A 21,039-nucleotide genomic window follows, 5' to 3' on the forward strand; every position below is an offset into this window, starting at 1 on the left:
TGCAGGGGAATACAGGCTCACTTAGCCCTTCTCACAGTCTTGTTATGTGCCATCACTAGCCTCTGATAGGAGTAAGGTCTGGTTTTCTTTAGCCTCAAGATGGTGACTGTGTCTGTACTTTGGTTTTGCAGTTTTGGCAAGGAGCTTTGCCAGGCCAAGCTGGATCCTCTCACGAGTGAGTACTCCCACACCTAAGCATACACATGGCTGCTTCCCGTGCTGTGGTGGAAGTTCCCCTGAGCTGGGAAATACCTTCAATTAGCTCGAGGTTAAGAAACCATAAGGCCATAGGCTGCTGTTTCTCGGAAAGGCAGACACTCCCCAAGCTATCGATGGAAGCAGGCATGGATTTGAGGCAAAAGGCCTAGGGCTAAATTCAAAGATGAGTCTAAATGAGTTCAGAGGGAGTCTTAAACTGGTGAATCTTGCCCCTTCTTCTGACCCCTCCAAAATGTACATTATACTCATTCAAACTGCCTCTAGATTCACTTAGGCTCACTTAGGGTCTGATCCAATGCCTATCAAAGACAACAGAAAAGCTGGCTTCAAAGGGAACTGAGTGGGGGCCTTAACTCACCCTTTACACCCTCCTTTTATACTTCATCTTGGAATTTGCCCCACTGTGTCTATGGGTATCGGAGGGATTCACATTGGGCCTGATCTACAGTGAGAATCCAGAAGAAAAGAGTGTAGCAAAAAAGGCAGTAACAGGAAGTTGTAAGAACAGTGTACATGAAAGTTGGCCACCTCTCCTCCTTCAACTCACATGTCTTGGCTTCTCAGCATGTAAGTCACACCCGTTTAGATGCCCTTGCACATCAGTAAGTGAGTATGAGTAGGTCCAAGGGACCCTAAAGCTATCTAGCATATATCACCTTACATGTGGCCTCTGAATTAGGCCTCTAGTTTGCAAGTGAACTGGGGAGGGATCCCTCAGGGATCTTGACTAAGGGCCAGATTTTCCAGAGCTTAGCACTCACCACCTCCCACTGAGAACAGGGGGCGCTGCCAGGTGCTGAACACTTCTGAAAATCTGGCCTAACTGGGAGTGGAGCTCTGTTGATAATCCAGTCCCAATTGAGGGTGTTGAGCACTTCTGAAAAGCTGTCCCCACATGGCCCATCACCAGGAAAGGAGCTCGCAGAGCCCAACACAGAGAGGCTGAGTTGCCATTTACTGACATTTCCCACACTTAAGTCCATCTCTGGACAAAAGGCTGTATAAATACATGGGCATTAGGGTCTAGGTGGGCAGGCCATGTAGGGAATCAAGTCAGAAGCCCTGCAATCTCCATACAGCATATCGTTGAGGTGAGCTTGAAGGATGCCCCTGAGTGGGTCTGTGCTATTGGATACGTAGGTAAGAATGCAGTGTGCTGTGTGGGTCCCTTTTTATACATTGGGTGCTCTACTGAAGTTATGCTCTTAGAGGCCCCTTTTGTATAGGGACTGTTAGGGTCCCCTTTCTGGGCCCTCCTTGCCTCTCGTGGAGTTACTTTCTCTCCCCCCCGGAAAGTCCTTCACCTAATTTACCCAGAGAACTGAACAAAATGCTTTGATTTTTCTTTAACTAACTCTCATGTATATTCCTACAGCGTGAAACCTTTTTCTCAACAAACCTATGCTGTTCAATCTCCACTCCCGTTACCAGGTAGGTAGGGAAACACAGTTTCTTGCACAGCACATACACATCATGTTGCCATGTAAGAAAATCATAGTTCTTTAGTCATAACTATAAAGGAGACTTCCATGCTTCCTGCCACTAAAGGGGAAATGGAAAATTCGAATATTCCGCAAGGACCTGAGAAACCACAAGAATGAGAACAACCCACATCTAGTCCCAGACTTGTTCTATCCAGCCACAGGTTTATCTGATATAGCCAACCAATGCATGTCCCATCCAGCTCCACTCACTCAATCTAACCTCACCATACCTGATCCTGTGTTTTTAGTTTCTCTGGTTACCACAAGGAGCAATATTTACTTTCAGTCTGAATGACTCCATTTAAAATTAAGGGAAGCCACAAACATGGAAGAAGAACAGTAAAGTTTCTGAGAGAGCACAGTGTGTGTGTCTCCTCTTACACCAGGCTGCAGCAACTCCAAAACCAAAATGGCTGCTGTCTCTGCACACAGGCAGAGTTATTAGAAACATAGGCTGAGATTCTGAAAGCTGCCTAGGGGGATTTAGATGCCAAGTTCCCACTAGTTGAAGCAGAGCAAGGCTAAATGGCTTGCTCAAGATTACGTAATAGGTCAATGGCAGAGGCGGAATTAGAAGTCATGAGATCCCAGCACCATGCTCCAGCCACAAGATCTCTCTGTTTTCACCACAATAAGGGGGTTGTATTTCCAATGTGACTCTCCTCAGATGCCTTGTTCTAGAAGAGCAGAAGGTGGTTTTTCCTTCCCAATCTCAACGTTTCCTCATTCATGGTGACTGCTCTGAGATATCCAAGCAGATTGTCTTGCTATTCATTTAAGGCCCAGTCCAGCTCCCACTGAAGTCAGTGGGAATCTTTCTTTTGACTTCAGTGGCAGTTAGATTGATCCATTACTTAGCAGCATATCCTGGGTTACTTCCTCAGGGAAGAACAGTTGAGAAACTGATCGGGGAGGGACAGAGTGATGGGTCAGAGTGATGGGTCTGTGACAAGTGTTTTATATGAGGGTTGAAGTCCAAAAAAGATTCTCACTAGGCTGTGACATTAGATCAGAGTGAGCAAACTATGGCCCGCAAGTCACATCCGGCCCGCGGGACCCTCCTGCCCGGCCCCTGAGCTCCTGGCCCGGGAGGCTTGCCACCGGCCCCTCCCCCGCTGTCTCCCATCCTCCGTAGCCTCAGCTCACTGTGCCACTGGTGTGATGCTCTGGGCAGCCGGGCAGCGCAGCTGCAAAGCCGCGGCCTGACCCAGTGCTCTGGGCAGCGCAGCTGTAGCGTCGCCAGCCACCGGTGCTCCAGGCAGCGCGGTAAAGGGGCAGGGGAGTTGGATAGAGGGCGGGGGGTTGGGGGTGGTGGTTAGGGGGCGTGGTGGTCAGAGGGCGGGAAACGGGGGTTGGATGGGGCAGGGGTCCGGGGGGGGGCAGTCAGGAAGGAGGCGGGGGGTTGGATGGGGTGGCGGGAGCAGTCAGGGGCAGGGGTTCAGAGTGCGGTCAAGGGACAGGGAGAAGGGGTGGTTGGATGGGGCAGGAGTCCCGGGGGCAAGTCAGGAATGAGAGGGGAGGTTGGATGGGGTGGCAGGGAGCAGTCAGGGGTGGGGGGTCTGGGGATAGTCAAGGGGCCAGGGTGGTGGATGGGGCAGGAGTGCTGTGGAGGCTGTCAGGGGGCAGGGAACAGGGGGATTGGATGGGTCAGGAGTCCTGGGGGAGCCGTCAGGGGGCTAGAAGCGGGGCGGGTCGGATAGGAGGCGGGGGCCAGGCCATGCCTGGCTGTTTGGGGAGACACAGCCTCCCCTAACCGGCTCTCCATACAGTTCTGGAAACCCGATGTGTCCCAGGCCAAAAAATTTGCCCACCCCTGCATTAGATGCTGAAAATGACAGTTGTTGCTGATTTGGCTCTTTTTCATCTCATTTTTTCATCCCCTTGCATTTAGGGTTTGAGTCTCCTGCTGGCCTCTCACCTTCCCCATCGGCTCCACCTTGGCAGGGGCGAAGGGTTGCCAGCTCCAAACTTTGGATGTTAGAATTCTCTGCATTCTTGGAACAACAACAAGACCAAGATACAGTAAGATATAAACCTCACTCCCACTTCCCATGTATTTTTTGCCACTGGATAGCTTTAATTTACACTGGGTGTGCTGTTCAGTATGTGTCTAGCTATTTAACTATGTACTGAAGGGCCCAGTCCACTGAATTGCTCTGCATTAGCAGGGACAAATTTAGAAGCCAAGCTTGGGCAATTTAGGATCTGGTAAAAACAGATTCTCCTCCATTAAAATGTCCTAAGGCCCAAAAGACAGAATGACATGAAGCCAGTGTAGCCGCTTCTACACCATCGACTTCTGGTCTCCCCTCCGAGTGTAGTGGACATTCTGGGTATGTTCCAGGGTGGGAGGATGTGGCCAGAGCAAACTGCGCTCTGGTGATCATGAGATAGTGGTAGAATCCCTGCAGAGCCATTTCAGCAGGCGAGGGGCCAGACAGCACTTCCTGCAGTGTTTTCCTAAGAGGCCTCCCGCCCATGTACTGTTCATGCTTGTTGTGAGGTAAATGCTTTTTTGGGTCCTAAGGCCCAAATGGGCTCCCTGGTTTGTCTCTGTCCAAAAGCTCCCCTGAACTCTATGGTTAGATGGTCCCAGCCAGTACATTCTGTTCCCATCTTTTCTGCTGTGAAGAGCACGGGGTAATAACTCTGAACCGAGGCCCATCCTGTGTCACCCTAATGTCTCACACCTGTCTCCCTGCAGTATAACAAGCACCTGTTTGTTCACATTGGCCAGTCAAGCCCCAGCTACAGTGACCCCTACCTCGAGGCGGTGGACATCCGGCAGATCTATGACAAGTTCCCTGAGAAGAAAGGGGGCCTGAAGGAGCTCTTTGAAAAGGGGCCACCCAATGCCTTCTTCCTTGTCAAGTTCTGGGTAAGAGAAGGAAGCTCCCACGCTGCCCAGCTGCTCCAGCTCCTTTTGCTATTTTGTGGGAAGTACCAGATACTCAGTGTTGAGTGTGCAGCTAATTCACCCACTGCTTGCATCTGGGACTCCCCCTGAAGAGCAAAACGCCTTATTGTGACATTCTGGCTGGAGCAAGGCAAATATTTGGTGTTGCCTTGTGCAAAGTTGTAACTGACTAAACTCTTGGGAGTTTGTTTAGTTGCAGTTCAGACCAGTGGTTTAATGATTGATGTGTAAGGGAAATCCTTCTCCTCTGCAACCTTGAAGCTATCTGTTCCCTGAATCTAAATATTCAATAACTTCCCAGCGTGCACTCTATTTCCCCCTTCCTGCCCTATCTCGCTATTTCTGTGGGTTTGCATTATCTATGTACAAGTGATTTACACTAGGCACAAGGCCGACCACAAAATAGGAAACATGCACCAATGAAAGTGGATTATACAGCAAATGTGTTCTTGAAAACTGACCAAGAGGTTCTGGTAAATTGGCAGAAAACTTAAGGTTGAATCAGCCTGGCAAAATTCTACCCCCTCAGTTGCCTGGATTGAATTTTTGATGGGCAAACTCAGGTTTTGCAAAAGCTGTAGCATTGTGCATTTGCATCTTGTGTGTGCTGCAGGGCACAGAGGAAATAATTTGGAGACGGATGTTATTGTAGGTATTATAAGATTACAAATAATAGCAGCTTGGGGCAGTGGCAGGGCTAGATGGCTGGGGGAATCTGTAATGAGATATGGAGCCTTTCACTTTAACATTACCACTTGCAACTCAATGCTGGATCATTTCTCATAGCGAGACTATGAGAAATGAGCTGATGGTCTTAGTCCCGTTCCTAGTGGACGCTCATCCTTCTCTCAGACTCATCATGTTAATTGTCACTAACTGACTACTTGATTGGCAGGCTCAGCAGAGACAGCAGGGAGTTCAGAAAGGAGGGTGAATGGCTTGTTTCTGAACACCTTTGTTGTGTTTCGGACTTTTTTTTTTTTTACCCCAGATGGGTAAACAAGGAGTAGATGCCATTGAAGTCTGAATTAAGCCTTTAGTTTGAAGGATTTCAGTGGCATGAAGGCCATCTGCACAGGGGGGAATCTCACCTAGGGTGACTACATGTTGTCTCTGTGCTGGGCATGGGTGAGGCATCTCCTGATTGCAGGGCATGGACTGACATGTCCTGGTGTCTGGGGCATTCCAAATCCTGGTCTTGAATGATTTGGCATGTTGCGGAATTTGGAATGCATCGGAGAGCGCGCAGTCCGTGATACCATACGGCATTTTGGTTTCCTGGTTCCTTTTTGATACCGTGGGGGCACTATATTTTGTTGAATCACAGAGGGAGCTTTATATGTCTGGTGATGAGTTGTGGTGGTGGCCTTTCTGTGCACCTAAAAGCAGGCACATTAACGGCCTTCAGGCATAAACGTTGTGCTGTGATCCTGTCTCTGCTTATCATAAGCTAAGCAAGATTGGGCAGGGTCAGTAATTGGATTGGAAACCTCCAAGGAATACTTACCATATATACTTGATCGTAAGCCAGTTCGTTTATAAGCTGACCCCCCCAAGATGGATACGTAAAAATGGAAAATTTTTATGACTCATTCATAAGCCGACCCTATAATTCAGGGGTCAGCAAACTTTGGCTCCCGGGCCATCAGGATAAGCTGCTGGCGGGCCGAGATGGTTTGTTTACCTCGAGCGTCCGCAGGCATGGAGGTAAACCTAAGTAAACAAAGTGTCCCGGCACGCCAGCTGCTTACCCTGACAGGCTGGGACAGCAACTGGTGGGGAAATTTTGGGGGGGGGGGGGGGGGAGAAGTTAGGGGTCAGGGGAATAACCCCTGTGACCACTCCCTACATGACCCCACCCCTAGCCTGGGACCCCCACATTCTCCCCATCCCATCCCTTCCCACCTTATCTGGGGAGGGCCAGGGGAGGATGTCTCTGGCCTGGCCGCAGCCTGCTCCGGCAGGCCAGACGGGGCGGGGCGGCGTGGCCAGAATCGGAGAGCCTCTGGCCCCGCCTCTTCCCTTCTGGCTCTGCTGGCTGTGCTACCTCTCCTTGACCCCTCTGTGGTGGGGAGGGGCTGTGTCCCACCTCTTCTTCTGTATACCCGTTCATAAGCCGACCCCCTTCTCTGGTGCTTCCTTTTTTTACTAAAAAAATTCGGCTTATGAACGAGTATATACAGTACTCTCCAGGATCTGCAAACAGCAGTATTTATGATTTACTGGATGTCAATTTTGAACCAGTGTCTCAGCATGACACTATGGGGTACGGGGCTGCTGAAGAAGCTGTCTTGTGGATCAGATGTAAAACAGAGGTCTTGAGCACTTGTGAACATTTAAGAATCAGTGGCATTTTCACAAGAGTGCCAGTGTTAACCTTGTAAAATTTCAGCTTGGTGTGGGGTAATGCATCTAAGGGAGTGTAATTTCTAAAGTGCACTAACATGTTATGCATTATTTCGTCCTTGTAGACCTTGCTGGTACACTTTAACATAGCACTGTTTGAAACAGTGCTGTGTTAAAGCACACTAGAGATTAGCACGCACCAGCGGGATCTACGCAGACCAGTTAAAGCATAGCACACTGGTGTGCTTTAGAAATCACACGTCTATAGAGCGCATTGCCCCACGGTGTAGACAAGCCCTTTGATTATTACGTTCTCCGTGGCTGAACATTAGAGCTAGTTGGGAAATTGATGGTGAGGGAAGAGGGTAGACTCGCTAGTGAAAAACTGAAAACAGAAATTTTCAGCCAACAACATTCATTCGGAAATTCTGCCACAGTACCTCATGGCAGTTGTAGTTCGGGTGCCTCATGCCCTCATTCTGCTCTATGTGCCAGGCTCTCTGGCCAGACTACATCTCCCCTGGTGCCCTAGGGTCTTTTCTTTTGTTGAGCAACCACAGTACATCAGAGGAGATGTAGTTTGACTGGGAAACCCAGCCCATAGCAGAGAAAGGGGTCATGAGGGAGCAGAACTACAAGTTCTGTGGGGGCCTGTGGCGGCAGTTCCAAATAACTTTTTAGGGAGAGCGGGGGGGGGGGGGGTGGCCAAAATTGTTCAGGTTTTGGCAGAAAACTGAAAACTTTTTGGTTTTGGAAGTTCTTTTTTTGACAAAAAGTCAAAATGTTCAGCAGAATCCAGACACCTCTTACAAAAAAAATCATTGAGTCAAAACCACTTTTTTTTTTTTTTCCCTGAAAAACTGATTCAGTGGAAAATTTTCAACCAATTCTGCTATGTAGCCCTGCATTTTCAACTGCATGAACAATGCAACTTCATTTCTTGTCTTAGTTGCTGTGCACTGCAAAGAAGCTACCTTATTCCTCCACAGAGGAGGCAGCTTTTCAGTGGTGGGTAAAGCAATACCTACATTATACAGTTGGTAAAGTCCTTTTGGATGAAAAGTGTTCTATAAAAACAAGATATTGGCCAGAATTTTCAAACTTGCATGCCTAAAATTAGACACTTAAATCCATATTTAGATACATGTATGAGTGGATTGGTTTTCAGAGGTTCTGAGCTCCTGTTAGTTTCAATGGCAGTTGCTCGTGGTCAGTGCCTCTCAAAGTCAAGCTACTGATTTATTAAATTCTTATTTATTCATGTAATTCTATTGCTGTAGCACCCAGAAGCCCCAGTGATAGACCAGCGTGCTAGGTGCTGTCCAAACACAGAAGAAAACAACAGTTCCTGCCCCAAAGAGCTTGCAAGGATTCGATGCCTAACTTAAAACACCCAAGTTTGGGGATTTTGGCCATTACCAGCAACGGCTGGCTCTAGTGAGACAGATCTGTGCCCATATTCATTCATTAGTTTTTTAGTTTTCAGATGTCAAACATACAATTTGTTTAAAACTTGAGCACTCCCAGCACACACACTCCTTTGATGAATTTAGCCTTTGGAGCCCGAGGGACAATGAACTGACCCTTGGCCTTGGATCGACAGCTTGTGAAGAGCTGCTCCGTGACATTTCTCCATGCTCTGAGCGCATTCCAGCACAGGACAATGAATATGAGACATTACCCTCCTAACACATGGGCAGTGGCAGCCCTGCTCTTTTCCAGTGTAACGTTATCTCTCGCACCTGTTACTTGGCTCTCCCCCTGAACATCCTGCTACAGGCATGTGTATTAATAGCACGGGGGGTGGGGGAGTTCTTATGGCTTCACACGCCATTGGAATGGAGCACTCGCAGTGTAAAACTTTAGGGGATGGCGTATGAGTCCAGGGGCCACACAGGGAGGGAGATGGAATGAAAATGAGAGACCAGGGGTTCCATGTGGGCAATCGGAGTCCAGCGCTGTCCAAAGCACCTGTCTGCAGAGGTAAACCACCTGCTGCCACTCAAAGGTTAATTTAAAGTGCACAGAGCATTCTGATTCAGAACTAGGTGCATTTGAGGAATTGCCCAAAGGGCTGATAGGAGACTTTTCCTAAACGGATGATAAATAAGCATAATAATCTCTTCACCTCGGCAATAGGAAAGCCTAGAAACCAATCAAATTGTTTGGTTCTTTCTTTTCATGAAGTGAATGAAATACTCATAGAAGGGGCTGGAGGGGAGGACTGGAGACTGAAATCATCTGCTTTCCCACAGAACAAAGCAGCAGCACTGCACGCTTCCCCACGCACAGTGCCCGGCCCGACAGTGTGCCTTAAATCTGGACATGGCAGGTACTGCCTGGAGGGATGAGAGGGCAATTCAGTTTCTAAGTCCATTCTGTCCTTGGCCTCTCTAATCGCCATTGCAGACAGCAAACAAGGCAGCAATTAGTAATGAAGATTTTTATGATGTTTGCACCTTTCACTGAGAATGGGACTGAGAACCCCCGTTAATTTCACCTGGGCTAAGGAATCCTAGCAAGGCTGCACTGACTTTTAGCAGCTGTTCTCTTCTAACAAGGGGCTTTGTAAAAATGCACTTCTTCCAGCCAATTTGCTTGCCATGTGCGTTCAGAAGCGAAGGAATTGTGTGTTGGCAGAGGGAGCTGTGTCGAAGAGCAGGGGCAGCTGTCCTCCAGTTGTCAAAGTGGCATGGAGTCTTGCAGTCTTGTTGAACTCTTCTCTGCTCCTGGATTCCCAGATCTCGCTAGTGGCTGGAAATGCCTTCTGTTATCTTTGGTTAGCCAAAATCCTCCCCCTTTCCTCTCAGATATGGATCTAGCCACCAAGACCCAAGTTCTACCTTCTCCAAGCCAGACTATTGTTTTGCATGGAACCTACCATGGTGACCGTCTGGAAGCTGCAGCTGATGCAGGATTCCATAGGCCTGCCTTCTAAGTGGGAAATATGTAATGAGTAGGGCCCTGCCAAATTCATGGTCCATTTTGGTCAATTTCATGGTCATAGGATTTTTAAAATCGTCAAATAGTCAGAGCTGGGCGCTGAAGGCAGGCAGGAAGCGTGGAGCTTCCTGCAGCTGGGTGAGGTACCCGAGAGCAGCTGTGCTGGGGATAGGGTTGCCATCTTTCTAACTGCACAAAACCGAACACCCTTGCCCTGCCCCCCGCCCTTTCTCCAAGGCCCCACCCCCTGCTAACTCCATCCCTCCCCTCTGTCGCTCCCCCACTCTCACTCAATTTCACCAGGCTGGGGCGGGGTGTTGGGGTACAGGAGGGGGTGAGGGCTCTGGCTGGGGGTGTGGGCTCTGAGGTGGGGCTGGTGATGAGGGGTTTGGGATGTGGGAAGGGGCTCCAAGCTGGGGCAGGAGGTTGGGCTTCGGGACGGGGTTCGGGCTCTCGCTGGATGTATGAACTCTAAGGTGGGGCCAGAGATGAGGGGGTTGGGGTGCAGGAGGGGGCTCCAGGCTGGGGCCGAGGGGTTCAGAGTGAGGGAAGTGGGTGTTGGATGCAGGCTCTGGGAGCAGCAAACACTTTAAATACAAGCATAGAGCCAACGCTCATAACTTCAGATATAAAAATGATACATGCATATGAATAGGATTAATATGTGTAGTAGAACATAACCTTTGCAAAGAAATGTTACATGGCATATCTAGCATAAAACATATTCCAGTTACGTCATATTGACACTTATAAGCATATTTCTATAAAGCATTATGGAGTGCAACGTCACAGCGCCTACCCCGTGGCCCCAGCCCCGGAGCTGCCGCGACAGGGAGAGGCACCTCTCCTCCCCAGCCCAGGTGTTGCTGTGGGGAGAGAAAGCTGGGTGGAGTCCTCTCTCCCCGCCGTAGCCCCAGAGCACCGTCCTGCACCCCAGACTCCTCATCCTGAGCCCCACCCCAGAGCCCGCACCCCCAGCCGGAGGCTTTCCTGCTAAATGTTAGTGATCCAAAATTGACAACTGCAAGGGAGTCCAGTGGCAGAAAAGTACTGCTGTAACACCAGTCAGAATTATACACATTACTTCTTATTCCTGGGCTTTAACTCTTCTGCTGCATTATGCAGAAAAATGTAGTTTTTCTTTTGTGGATTATAAAATTCATGGCCCTTGGACCAGTTGTAACTGGAAGCAGATGCAAAAATATTCCCATTATGGTTAAAACAAAACACCCCTGCACCCCAACCCTCTTCCCCAGCCCTAAACCCCTCATCTCTGGCCCCACCCCAGAGCCCTCCCCCCTGCACTTAACCCTCTGCCCCAGCCCTGAGCCTCCTCCCACACTCCGAACCCCTTGGCCCCACCCCTGCCACATCACCTTCATAGTGGTGCACATAACAAAAGTCATTCCGCACGTGGGTAGGAAAAATTAGAGGGAATACTGGTCGGGAGGTTCAAAGGTGACTAACATAGGGTGCCCAACTCCTATTGATTTTCAATGGGAGTTGGGTGCTTAACTGCCAAACGCCTCTATGAAAAATCCCAGCTGTAATATGCAACGTGCTTGGGATTGAAAGGTGCTGAATAAACATAAAATATCACTGGATTATAGGTGGTTACTTCACTGGGACATGGCATATCAGGATGGTTCCCAGGAAACGGGTTTGGATGAGGCCTGGTCTGCATTTAAAATTTAGTTTGACATAGCTACGGAGCTCAGAGGTGTGAAAAACCCATAGCTATGCCAACCAAGTCCTGGTGCAGATGCAGCTAGGTCAGTGGAAGGATGCTTCTGTTGACCTAGCTACCATCCCTCAGAGAGGTGGTTTTCTACAGCAGTGGAAAAATGCTGTCGGCTGCATCTATACTACAGGGTTATGCTGGCATAGCTACAGTGTTGGGGTAGTAGTGTAGACATGGGCTTAATGTTACTGAATGGTAATGCTCCCTGCTTTATTGGAACAGCATTAACATAAATTTACCTAGTGCCAAATAGTTTAATGTGGATTAACTAGGTGTTAAACAGGTGTGAAATTCTAAGCCCTGACCTTTTCATAGGTGAGTTGCCAACTATGGAGGCACCTGCAGTGACTTCTTAGTTAAGGTTGTGTGGAGCTTTTCACTTAAAGTGGGACTGCAATCCTTCTGTTTCACCTCTCAGTGACTGAATTTGTTTCCCAAAAATTCTACCACAATTACTGGTCAAGAGATAATTGAGTTTTCTCTGAGGTTTTCTGGATAAAATGCTTGCTAATTTTCCTAGAGAAAACATTGTAAAATCTGATTTTGAAACAACCCCACATCTTTTTTTGATCACCTATGCTACATAGCCACAAAGTCCAAAATGCACACAGTTAAGCCCGGATCCTTTACTCCTCTTGATCAATGGGACTACTCAGGTGTGAAAATTACTCACATGTGTCAGTGCTTGCAGGATCAGTTTCTTTAACAGCCTCATATGTTAAAGAAACAGCAGGTGAGCTAATACACTGATAAAACACCGTGCAGAATTGTATCAATTGCCACAGGAAAAGCAAAGTATCCTGTTGAAAGTGTAGAACATAGGTACTGACAACGTTATTAAGACATTAGGGACAGATCCATAGCTGGTGTAAATTGGAGTAGTTCCTTTGGCTTCAGTGAAGCTCTGCTGATTTACATTAGCTGAAGATCTGCCCAATCCTTTAGAGAGAAGAGACTGTATCTTATAAAACATTGGAGTCTCTCAAAATAAGACAGACCATTCTGACAGTGAAATGAGTTACATAACATATAGAAGAATAAAGAAGCATTTAAAGATGCTATGTCTGTTTAAGGCTTTGGTAATAACTGTATGCAGTTATGTTGTATAATTTGAGGACTGGTGTGCGACTGTAGCTAAAGGCTGTATTGCAAAGCACACTTATATGGGGCAGAGCAATGGTTGCATATTCTTAACTCTGACATTTCTTGACTCTTGAGTGCCCAACTATGCAACCTTCCTGTTCTACTAATATAGTTTTTTTTTCACTGAATTGATCTTTGTCCATCTGGAATTGTGGCTGGAGACTACAGCTGCTAGGCTAGAATTCAGACCTGTAGCCACTGTACTTACTTCATCAAAGCCTGCCATAAACCCATCTGTCATTTGGTCCTGAGTATGTGCTGTGACAGATGGATAATATCCTGAATAAACCTTATGGAATTAAGATAAACTTTATTGCAGGGGTGGCCGAACTTACTGATCCTCTGAGCTGCATATGATAATCTTCAGAAGTTTGAGAGCTGGACACGTCTGCCAGAGCTCGTGGCTTCAGCCCTGCGGGCCGTGCTTGCTGGGGCTCGGGGCGTCAGTCCCATTGCCCCTGCAGGCACCTCCTGAGGGGCTGAAGCCCTGAGACCCACCACCCTGCCACAGGGCAGAAGCCCTGAGCTCTACCTGCCCCAGTCTGGTAGGTGGAGAATGTGTGCAGCCGGGGGGGGGGGAGGAGGGGAGCAGGCTCCATGAGCCACACTTTAACTGTAAAAGAGCCGCATGCAGCTCGCAAGCCATGGTTTGGTCACCCCTGCTTTACTGAGTTAAGTTAGACCTCACAGAAGTAGGGTTAATACCTTTAGGGTCCATTGTATTAAAAATGCAGTGGTGTACGTGTTGTTGTGAAATTATATGTATTTCCATGGGACGGGTAAAGCAGGGGGTGATTAGGCAAATTCCCCCAGCTTGTGACACCTCCAGCGAAGCCATCTCCCTGGAAAGATGCGCATATGCTAGTTCAAACTGGATTCTCCAGGGATTGACAGACAAAGGAAGGGTTTGGGTAAATAGCCTGGTTTTAAACTGGCTCAGGGCCTTTTTCCTGATCCAGCAAATGGACAGGACCCCTGGTCCATGGAGGGCCCCAATCCTTAGGGCAGTGGTTTGGTCCGCGGAACTATGTCTGAGGGGTCCGCGAAAGACTTAGACTGAAAATTGACTGAACAGAATTCAACTATATGTACTGACAATAGATTTCCAAAGGGGTCTGTACCTCCATTTGACATTTTTTAGGGGGTCTGAGAACCACTGCTTATGGGTTGGGTTGGAAGGACCTGGCCTACTAAGGTCCCATAAGCTTGTTTTATGCTGAAGCTGTGATGAACTTGTAACCACAAAGAAACCCCTGGGGTGGGGCTTTGAAGGACTGCTCCTGCCATAATCTATGTTAGAGTTGGGGTTAACTCTGGTAAGCTTATTAGCATGTGTAGGGGTTCTTTTGTTCTTTCTGATATGTTTTCTTAATATGCTTTTTACCTTAAGAATAAAGTAAGCTTGTTTAAGAAATGCTGGCTGTGGTACCTTATAACCGTAGCAATTACACCTGTTAACCGTCTCTGAGGAGAAAGCGAGGAGGTGTCCTTGGGCAGCCTGTCTGTGCTGGGAATCACACAGTGCAGGCAGGGAGCTGTGTAGCCTGGACATACTCTGGTCAGGAGGGAGAGAGACTGGAGTCTCCATCCAGAAAGGCGTCGGCCGGGGAGCTGGAAGCCTGTGCGTGGGTGCCTTTGCTGGACCACTAAGGGGAAATACAGGGGCAGTTGCTCTGAACTTGCGACATGTGCTCTGGGAAAATGAGTGGTGATTGGATTTCAGTGGCTCGCTGGCTCAGCTTTCAATGGCATCATGTATCTACCTGAGCCCAACAGGTTTCCTGAAGGCGCCCATTTCCTCCAGGTACCCATTGCACGCATCACGTTGCAGCCTGTGCAGATGCAGAGGGAGGCAGCAGGGATGGGACAATGGAGCTGACGTGCTAAGTGGGAAATGGAAATTGGACTTGGTGAAATAAATGGTAGGGTTGATTGCATTTCCTTCTTCTCCTTGCCCTCCATGTGCCTGCAGCAGCACGTTAACCGGCAGGGGAATTAGATTGGATTGAAATGCTGTACGTTTCTACATGGCTTCCTGCTAATGTTGTTAGTGTCACCATTGGCAAAGCGATGAATTCATCTGTGGCGTTGGCTCCAGCGTTCGGTGGGGACCGACACCTGCTGGTCGCTTGTGTAGCGCAGAGTCCTTGTCTGCCCCGGCCAGCTTGTGCTCCCGGGCTTCCGATTCTGGAGCTAAAACTGTAACTTCCTGGAAATGGTAATAAAGTGGCACCACTATCTCTTGCGGGAGGCCCCAGAGAAAGATTCACGTAACACCTCTCCTGGTCGAGGAGAGATGGGACTTGTGATGAACAGGACAAGGATTCTTTATTGTGCTTGCCGTACATGCAGACAGACCAGGTTCTTGGCTCTCTAACTCCTAACCTAACTAACACAGCCAGTGCAGAGTCTCCCTATATCTGGGCTTGGCTGCAGCAGTCATGGAAGAACCTGCTGACTTTGTTCCAATACTAAGGGTCTGTCAGTTCTGTGATCCCACCTTCGCTCTAGCTCTGTTTAAACGTGGTGTAAGGAGGACGGTGATCAATTGTTCTCCATGTCCACCAGCACCAAGGGTAGGACAAGAAATAATCAGCTGAGTTTGCGGCAAAGGAGATTTAGGTTGGATGTTAGGAAAAACTTTCCAACTGTAAAGGTAATTAAGCACTGGAGAGGCTGTGGGATCCCAATCCTTGGATAGCAAGAAGAGGTTAGGCATACACCTCTCAGGGACGGTCTAGGTATTTTAATCCTACCTCAGCATGGGGAGATGCACTAGCTGACCTCATGAGGTCCCTTCCCGCCCTATATTTCTGGGATTATTTGGATTTTCTTAGCAGGATTCTAGCAGGTTTCTCTGACCAATGTGGACATGAAGTTTTTTCTGAGAATCCCACTAGCTGCGCTGCACAGTGGGCTCTCCCCGTGCCTAGTGTAGAGCATGATTCCATAACCAGGTTCTTGGATAAAAATCTCTGCTGGCGGTCAGGAAAACCATGCTAGAACTGTGTTCCTAGTATGCTGGTTCTTGTCGCACTGTCAACAGGGCCATAGAGTCCACTGTCCCAGAAGCAGAAAGAGATTTTCTTCCCCATTTCCCTTAACCTTGCAGGGGGGTAGTACAGATTGAACCAGCCCATAGGAATCGAAGGAAAGGTAATATAGTAAATTAGCAGCTGGTCACATCAGGCACCGAGGAATTTGGGGCTCTCTGTTCTCTTATTTCATGAAGTTGAATAAACTAAATGCCTTTTTCTGTTGCTTTGTTTTTTGCAAGGCACCTGTAAACTTTTCTTTTCCTTGTTCAGGATAGAATATCAGGCTAGTGTGACCCCTGGTGGTAGTGGTGTAGCACCACATCTTCAAACTTAGAGCCCTAATGATAGCTTGTGCACCTAACTTAAGCCCACAAATACCTATTTCAAGACCCTAAATAGGGATTTAAATGTCAAAATTAGAATTTAGATGCGTAACTTTAGGCACCCAAATTTGAAAAGGTGTCCCATGCCCAGATTTCCTCCACTTCTTGGGCACACATGTTGATCTGCTTTGGCAGCGTGATTTCCCCTCTCCCTGACCCCCAAAAACAAAAGCCCAAGGCCAGAGGAGAACTCTTTCCTTGGGTGGTGTGTGTGATGCCGGTGACCCAAAACTAATGAGCTACTTGGGAATCGCCTACTATCCTTGTCTTTTTTCCTGCAGGCTGATTTGAACACCAACATTGAAGATGAATCCAGATCTTTCTATGGTGTTTCCAGCCAATACGAAAGCCCAGAAAACATGATCATTACTTGCTCCACTAAAGTGTGCTCCTTCGGAAAGCAGGTGGTGGAGAAAGTGGAGGTAGGAAGAGAAGGCAGCAGAGCCCTGAGTGCAGAGTACTCTGGAGTGCAATTCAGCCCTTGCATGTCCTCACAAACCCCACCCGTGCCTCTGGGGGCAGAAAGTATCCCCTTGTCAGGGAGGTGGCTTGGAAAAGGATTGAAAATCGGGAAGCATCAGTCTAGTGCAGTGTGTCAGACATGCAGGGATGGGCCTGATCCTGCCTGTACTGTTGCCCCCTCACACAATTTTATCACATGTCTTGCAATATTTGGTGTTTTTCTTAAAGCGCCAGCTCCTGGAGTCCAGTGATTGAGAGAGACTCAGCTTTCATTATTTTAAACAATGAAGTTCCCAGCCCTCATAGTTGAGGAGAAAAGCTTGAAAATATGACCTCTTGGGGCTTACAAACCAGAAGGCAAATAGAAAGATCCCCACATTTATTATTATTGTTATAGACTCATGATTTTTAAGCCAGTCTTTTGTGATTTTTATGGGGCTTGAGTCAGGATTTTTAAACACCATGGCTCTAGCCTGCTCAGTGTGTTCAGCTGGCCTGCAGGATGATTCTCAACAAAGATAGAATATATAGTCAAAGGAAGTTTCTAACCCATATGTTTACAAAGATAAACCTTTACTGACAGATAATGCCACCCACCAGGGTGAGTGTCTAGGCCGATCCCTTCTGCTCCTCATATAACCGCAAGCTCTGACAGGAATAGGTGCTACACCTTTTTTAAAAGTGCAGCAAGAACGGCTGCTCTTCACTGTGTCTGCTGAAATCAAAAGCAAATCTCTGGCTAGGGGCCATCCCACTGCTCAGGGGTCAGCAGAGGTTGGGAGCCTCATGGCAATCTCAGAAGAGGGGAGAAGAAGCAGCACCTCCTCCTCCTCTGAATTACTGTTGCGATGGGGGTGCCGGCATGTGGGGGAGGAGATAGGATTCTAATGGGAAAACAAGATGAAGGCATATGGGGAATGCAGAGGGTTGCTAAGAAGTGATAAACTCCCCTGTCACTTCAGTTTGGGGGAAGTTTACATGTACATGTTAGGGGGGAGGGATAGCTCAGGGGTTTGAGCATTGGCCTGCTAAATCCAGGGTTGTGAGTTCAATCCTTGAGGGGGCAATTTAGGGATCTGGGGCAAAAATTGGGGATTGGACCTGCTGTGAGCAGGGGGTTGGACTAGATGACCTCCTGAGGTCCCTTCCAACCCTGATATTCTATGATTCTATACTGGAGATAAATGTGATAGTAATGAAAGAGTTCCACAAATGTTTAATCCCCATTTGCTAATCTGGGCAGCATGCTCTGGTAGGTAGAGAATTGGACTGGGACTCAGGATGTATATTCCTAGATGTGCCGTTGCCTTGCTGTGTGATCTCAGACAAGTCACAACCTCTGGGTGCCTCAGTTTCTCCATCAATGAAACAGGAAAAATGCTACTGAGCTATCTCACAGAGGCATTGGGAAGCTTAAATCATTAATAGCAGCAGAGCGCCCTGAGGTCCTGAGCTCAAAGGCGCTATAATAGTGCAAACTGTTATTACCACAGTAGATATGTTCCTTTGCTTTTCTTTAAATAATCAAAGCAGGAGAAATTTGAGAGCTCAAGGAAAGCTACTTCAGAGTGGATGATTGTAAGGAATGATGAATGAACTAATGTTAGTAAAGCGATGTGAAAATGCACGTGGTTATTATTATTTTAACTATCAGTAACATTAATAAAAACAGTGGTGACCCTGTGTGCACCTTTTCTCTTTTACACTGTAGACGGAGTATGCTCACTATGAAAATGGACACTATTCCTATCGCATCCACCGCTCCCCTCTATGTGAATACATGATTAATTTCATCCATAAACTCAAACATCTCCCAGAGAAATATATGATGAACAGCGTGCTGGAGAACTTTACTATTTTACAGGTGGGGGCACTGAATTGTTTTTATTGTTGCCTTGAAATATTTAAGCCATATCCAAGAGTCCCCAGCTGCGAGTCAAAGTTTTCCACATACAGCTCAATAGTTAATTTTATTTAGTGTCAGTTGCGTCTCAGCACCCCTTACAGAGCTACGCAGAGTGCAGTTATTCAGATAAATAGGATCAGGAACACAGGGAGAAGAATGAGAGGCATGGGCAATGGAGAGAAAGGAGAGATGAAGAAGGTTTGAAAAGGGAGAATAGATGACGCCAAAAAGCTGTGCCAGATGTGAAGGCAGAAGTTGCCATAAAGAAGACTCCGGTACCAAAAATAGACAGAGGGTGAAATAATTGTCCCTGCTCTGGCCCCTTTACACATTTAAGAGGGCCAGCGCATCATAAAAAAACCCTAAAAGCCCTGGTTGTGACTGGGGGAAGATTACTCCAGTTCAGGCACTGCTGAAGACAGCCATGAAGCTGCCTTCCCAGGACCCATCCCAAATCCTGGCGTAAACGGCGGGACAGGAAGGGGCGTGTTGCTGCAGAGATTCCATGCAGCACTGCAGCCCATAAGGCAAGCCTGGGTTGGGAGGTTGCCAGAGCTTAGGCTCCCAGAGCTGTCCAAATTACACTTGGGCCCTTTCCAGCCCCTGGCGCAGCCAAGAATTAGGAGGGTGCAAGGGTGGTTTAAAGCCACTCTGGACTGTGAGCTCTGTGCTGTGCCTCTTTAAGGCACAGCTTGGGTTCTCACCCACTAGATCTGTGAAGGATGCTCCTGTGGCTAATGCCCAAGATTGGGAATGTGGAGGCCTGGGTTTTGTTCCTGGCTTTGCCCTGGAAATCCTGTGACCTTGGTCAAGTCACATCACCCCTCCGTAGCTTAGTTTCCTTATCTGTAGGACAGGGTTAATGCCATTTCTGTACCTCACAGGGCCTTATGAAGCTTTAGTCCTTCACATTTGTATCGAGCTTTTAGATCCTTGGAGGAAAGGTGCTTGCTGAGTAAATGCCAAGTGTTGTTATAGATGAGAATGAGCAGAGAAAGGAGGTGGGGCAGTGGAGAGAGACGAGGTCTGTGTGCCATAGTTCATGCTGACGAGCACTTGTAAATGCTTTCCAGCGCACCTCCTTCCATAGCCTTCCCCAGTGTCCCTGTACATCTACAGATGAACTTGCCCTATTGTTCTACCTGCTCACCTCATTTCCTTCCCACGGGGTTTTACAGTCTGAATAATCGTAGGTACTCCCCCACCTCCCACCACAGACAGCTGTATCTCACGTAGGCCAGCAAAGCCTTTCACATCCTGCACTGGTAATCCTACAGCCTTGGGTCCTAGAGTGCAGTCTGAGAATTTTCCACCCTCCCCACCTTCTTCCACTTGGGTGTGAGGGGTCTCTTGTGGTACAAGGTGTTTTAACCCTTTGGCTCCCGGGGCCAAATAGAGACAAGTCTCAATAAATTCTTCCAGCCCCCTCCTGTGGTTTTCACCAGCTTAGAGTCCCTCTAGACGTAGTCTCTTACGTACCATCATGTAATGCATGCCCTGCCTTATGCAACACTTCTGAATGTGGGTCTCTGAGGCTATGGGAGTCTAGTTGGCTGCTACCTCCCTGGAGCACTTGGATGCCCGCTTCCAGACTTGGGCCTGGCCAGTTCCCATCTCTGAATCCCGGACAGAGGGCAATGGTTAGTTCAGCCACAAAGGTAAGCATAAGGCATGAAAATAAAATAGAACACAACAAAATCAGCTAAAAAATTCACAAATTAACAAATGAGCTCCTTCCCTCCTGGAGCATTGCCTCCAAGGGTGGCCATGCTCCTCGTAAGGCACAGGCCCACAACTGGTCTGATAGCAGTTCAGCATGGGGTACTGTGACATCCTTGACAGATCAAGGAGTAACGGTCTCAAGTTACAGTGGGGAAGGTTTAGGTTGGATATTAGGAAAAACTTTTTCACTACGAGGGTGGTGAAGCACTGGAATGGGTTACCTAGGGAGGTGGTGGAATCTCCTTCCTCAGAGGTTTTTAAGGTCAGGCTTGACAAAGCCTTGGCTGGGATGATTTAATTGGGGATTGGTCCTGCTTTGAGCACGGGGTTGGACTAGATGACCTCCTGAGGTCCCTTCCAACCCTGATATTCTATGGGTATGTCTACACTACCCGCTGGATCGGCGGGCAACAATTGATCCAGCGGGGGGTTGATTTATCACGGCTAGTCTAGACGTGATAAATCGACCCCCGAGCGCTCTCCCGTCAACTCCTGTACGCCAGCTCGGCGAGAGGCGCAGCAGAGTCGATGGGGGAGCAGCAGCAGTCGACTCACCGTAGTGAAGACACCGCGGTGAGTAGGTCTAAGTACGTCGACTTCAGCTACGTTATTCACGTAGCTGAAGTTGCGTAACTTAGATTGATTCCCCCCCACAGTGTAGACCAGGGCTATGATTCTATGATCTGCCAGTGTGAGGATTTAGCTTCTGACCCTCCTGGCTCCTCACGCAGGACA

General features: G+C 48.1%; 1 protein-coding gene across 1 annotated transcript in view; it reads left to right on the top strand.

Moving 5' to 3' along the window:
• The window catches only part of TEAD4 (TEA domain transcription factor 4), a 59,016-nt gene that overhangs the window by 34,918 nt on the left and 3,059 nt on the right, over window positions 1–21,039 (top strand). Inside the window, exons 5-10 of the mRNA XM_074935553.1 lie at window positions 132–175; window positions 1,595–1,650; window positions 3,595–3,725; window positions 4,408–4,581; window positions 16,496–16,636; window positions 18,388–18,540. Coding sequence (XP_074791654.1) covers window positions 132–175; window positions 1,595–1,650; window positions 3,595–3,725; window positions 4,408–4,581; window positions 16,496–16,636; window positions 18,388–18,540 — 699 coding nt within the window. The remainder of the gene's footprint in view (window positions 1–131; window positions 176–1,594; window positions 1,651–3,594; window positions 3,726–4,407; window positions 4,582–16,495; window positions 16,637–18,387; window positions 18,541–21,039) is intronic.

The sequence above is a fragment of the Natator depressus genome, chromosome 1, assembly GCF_965152275.1.
Source record: "Natator depressus isolate rNatDep1 chromosome 1, rNatDep2.hap1, whole genome shotgun sequence".
Taxonomy (NCBI): domain Eukaryota; kingdom Metazoa; phylum Chordata; order Testudines; family Cheloniidae; genus Natator; species Natator depressus.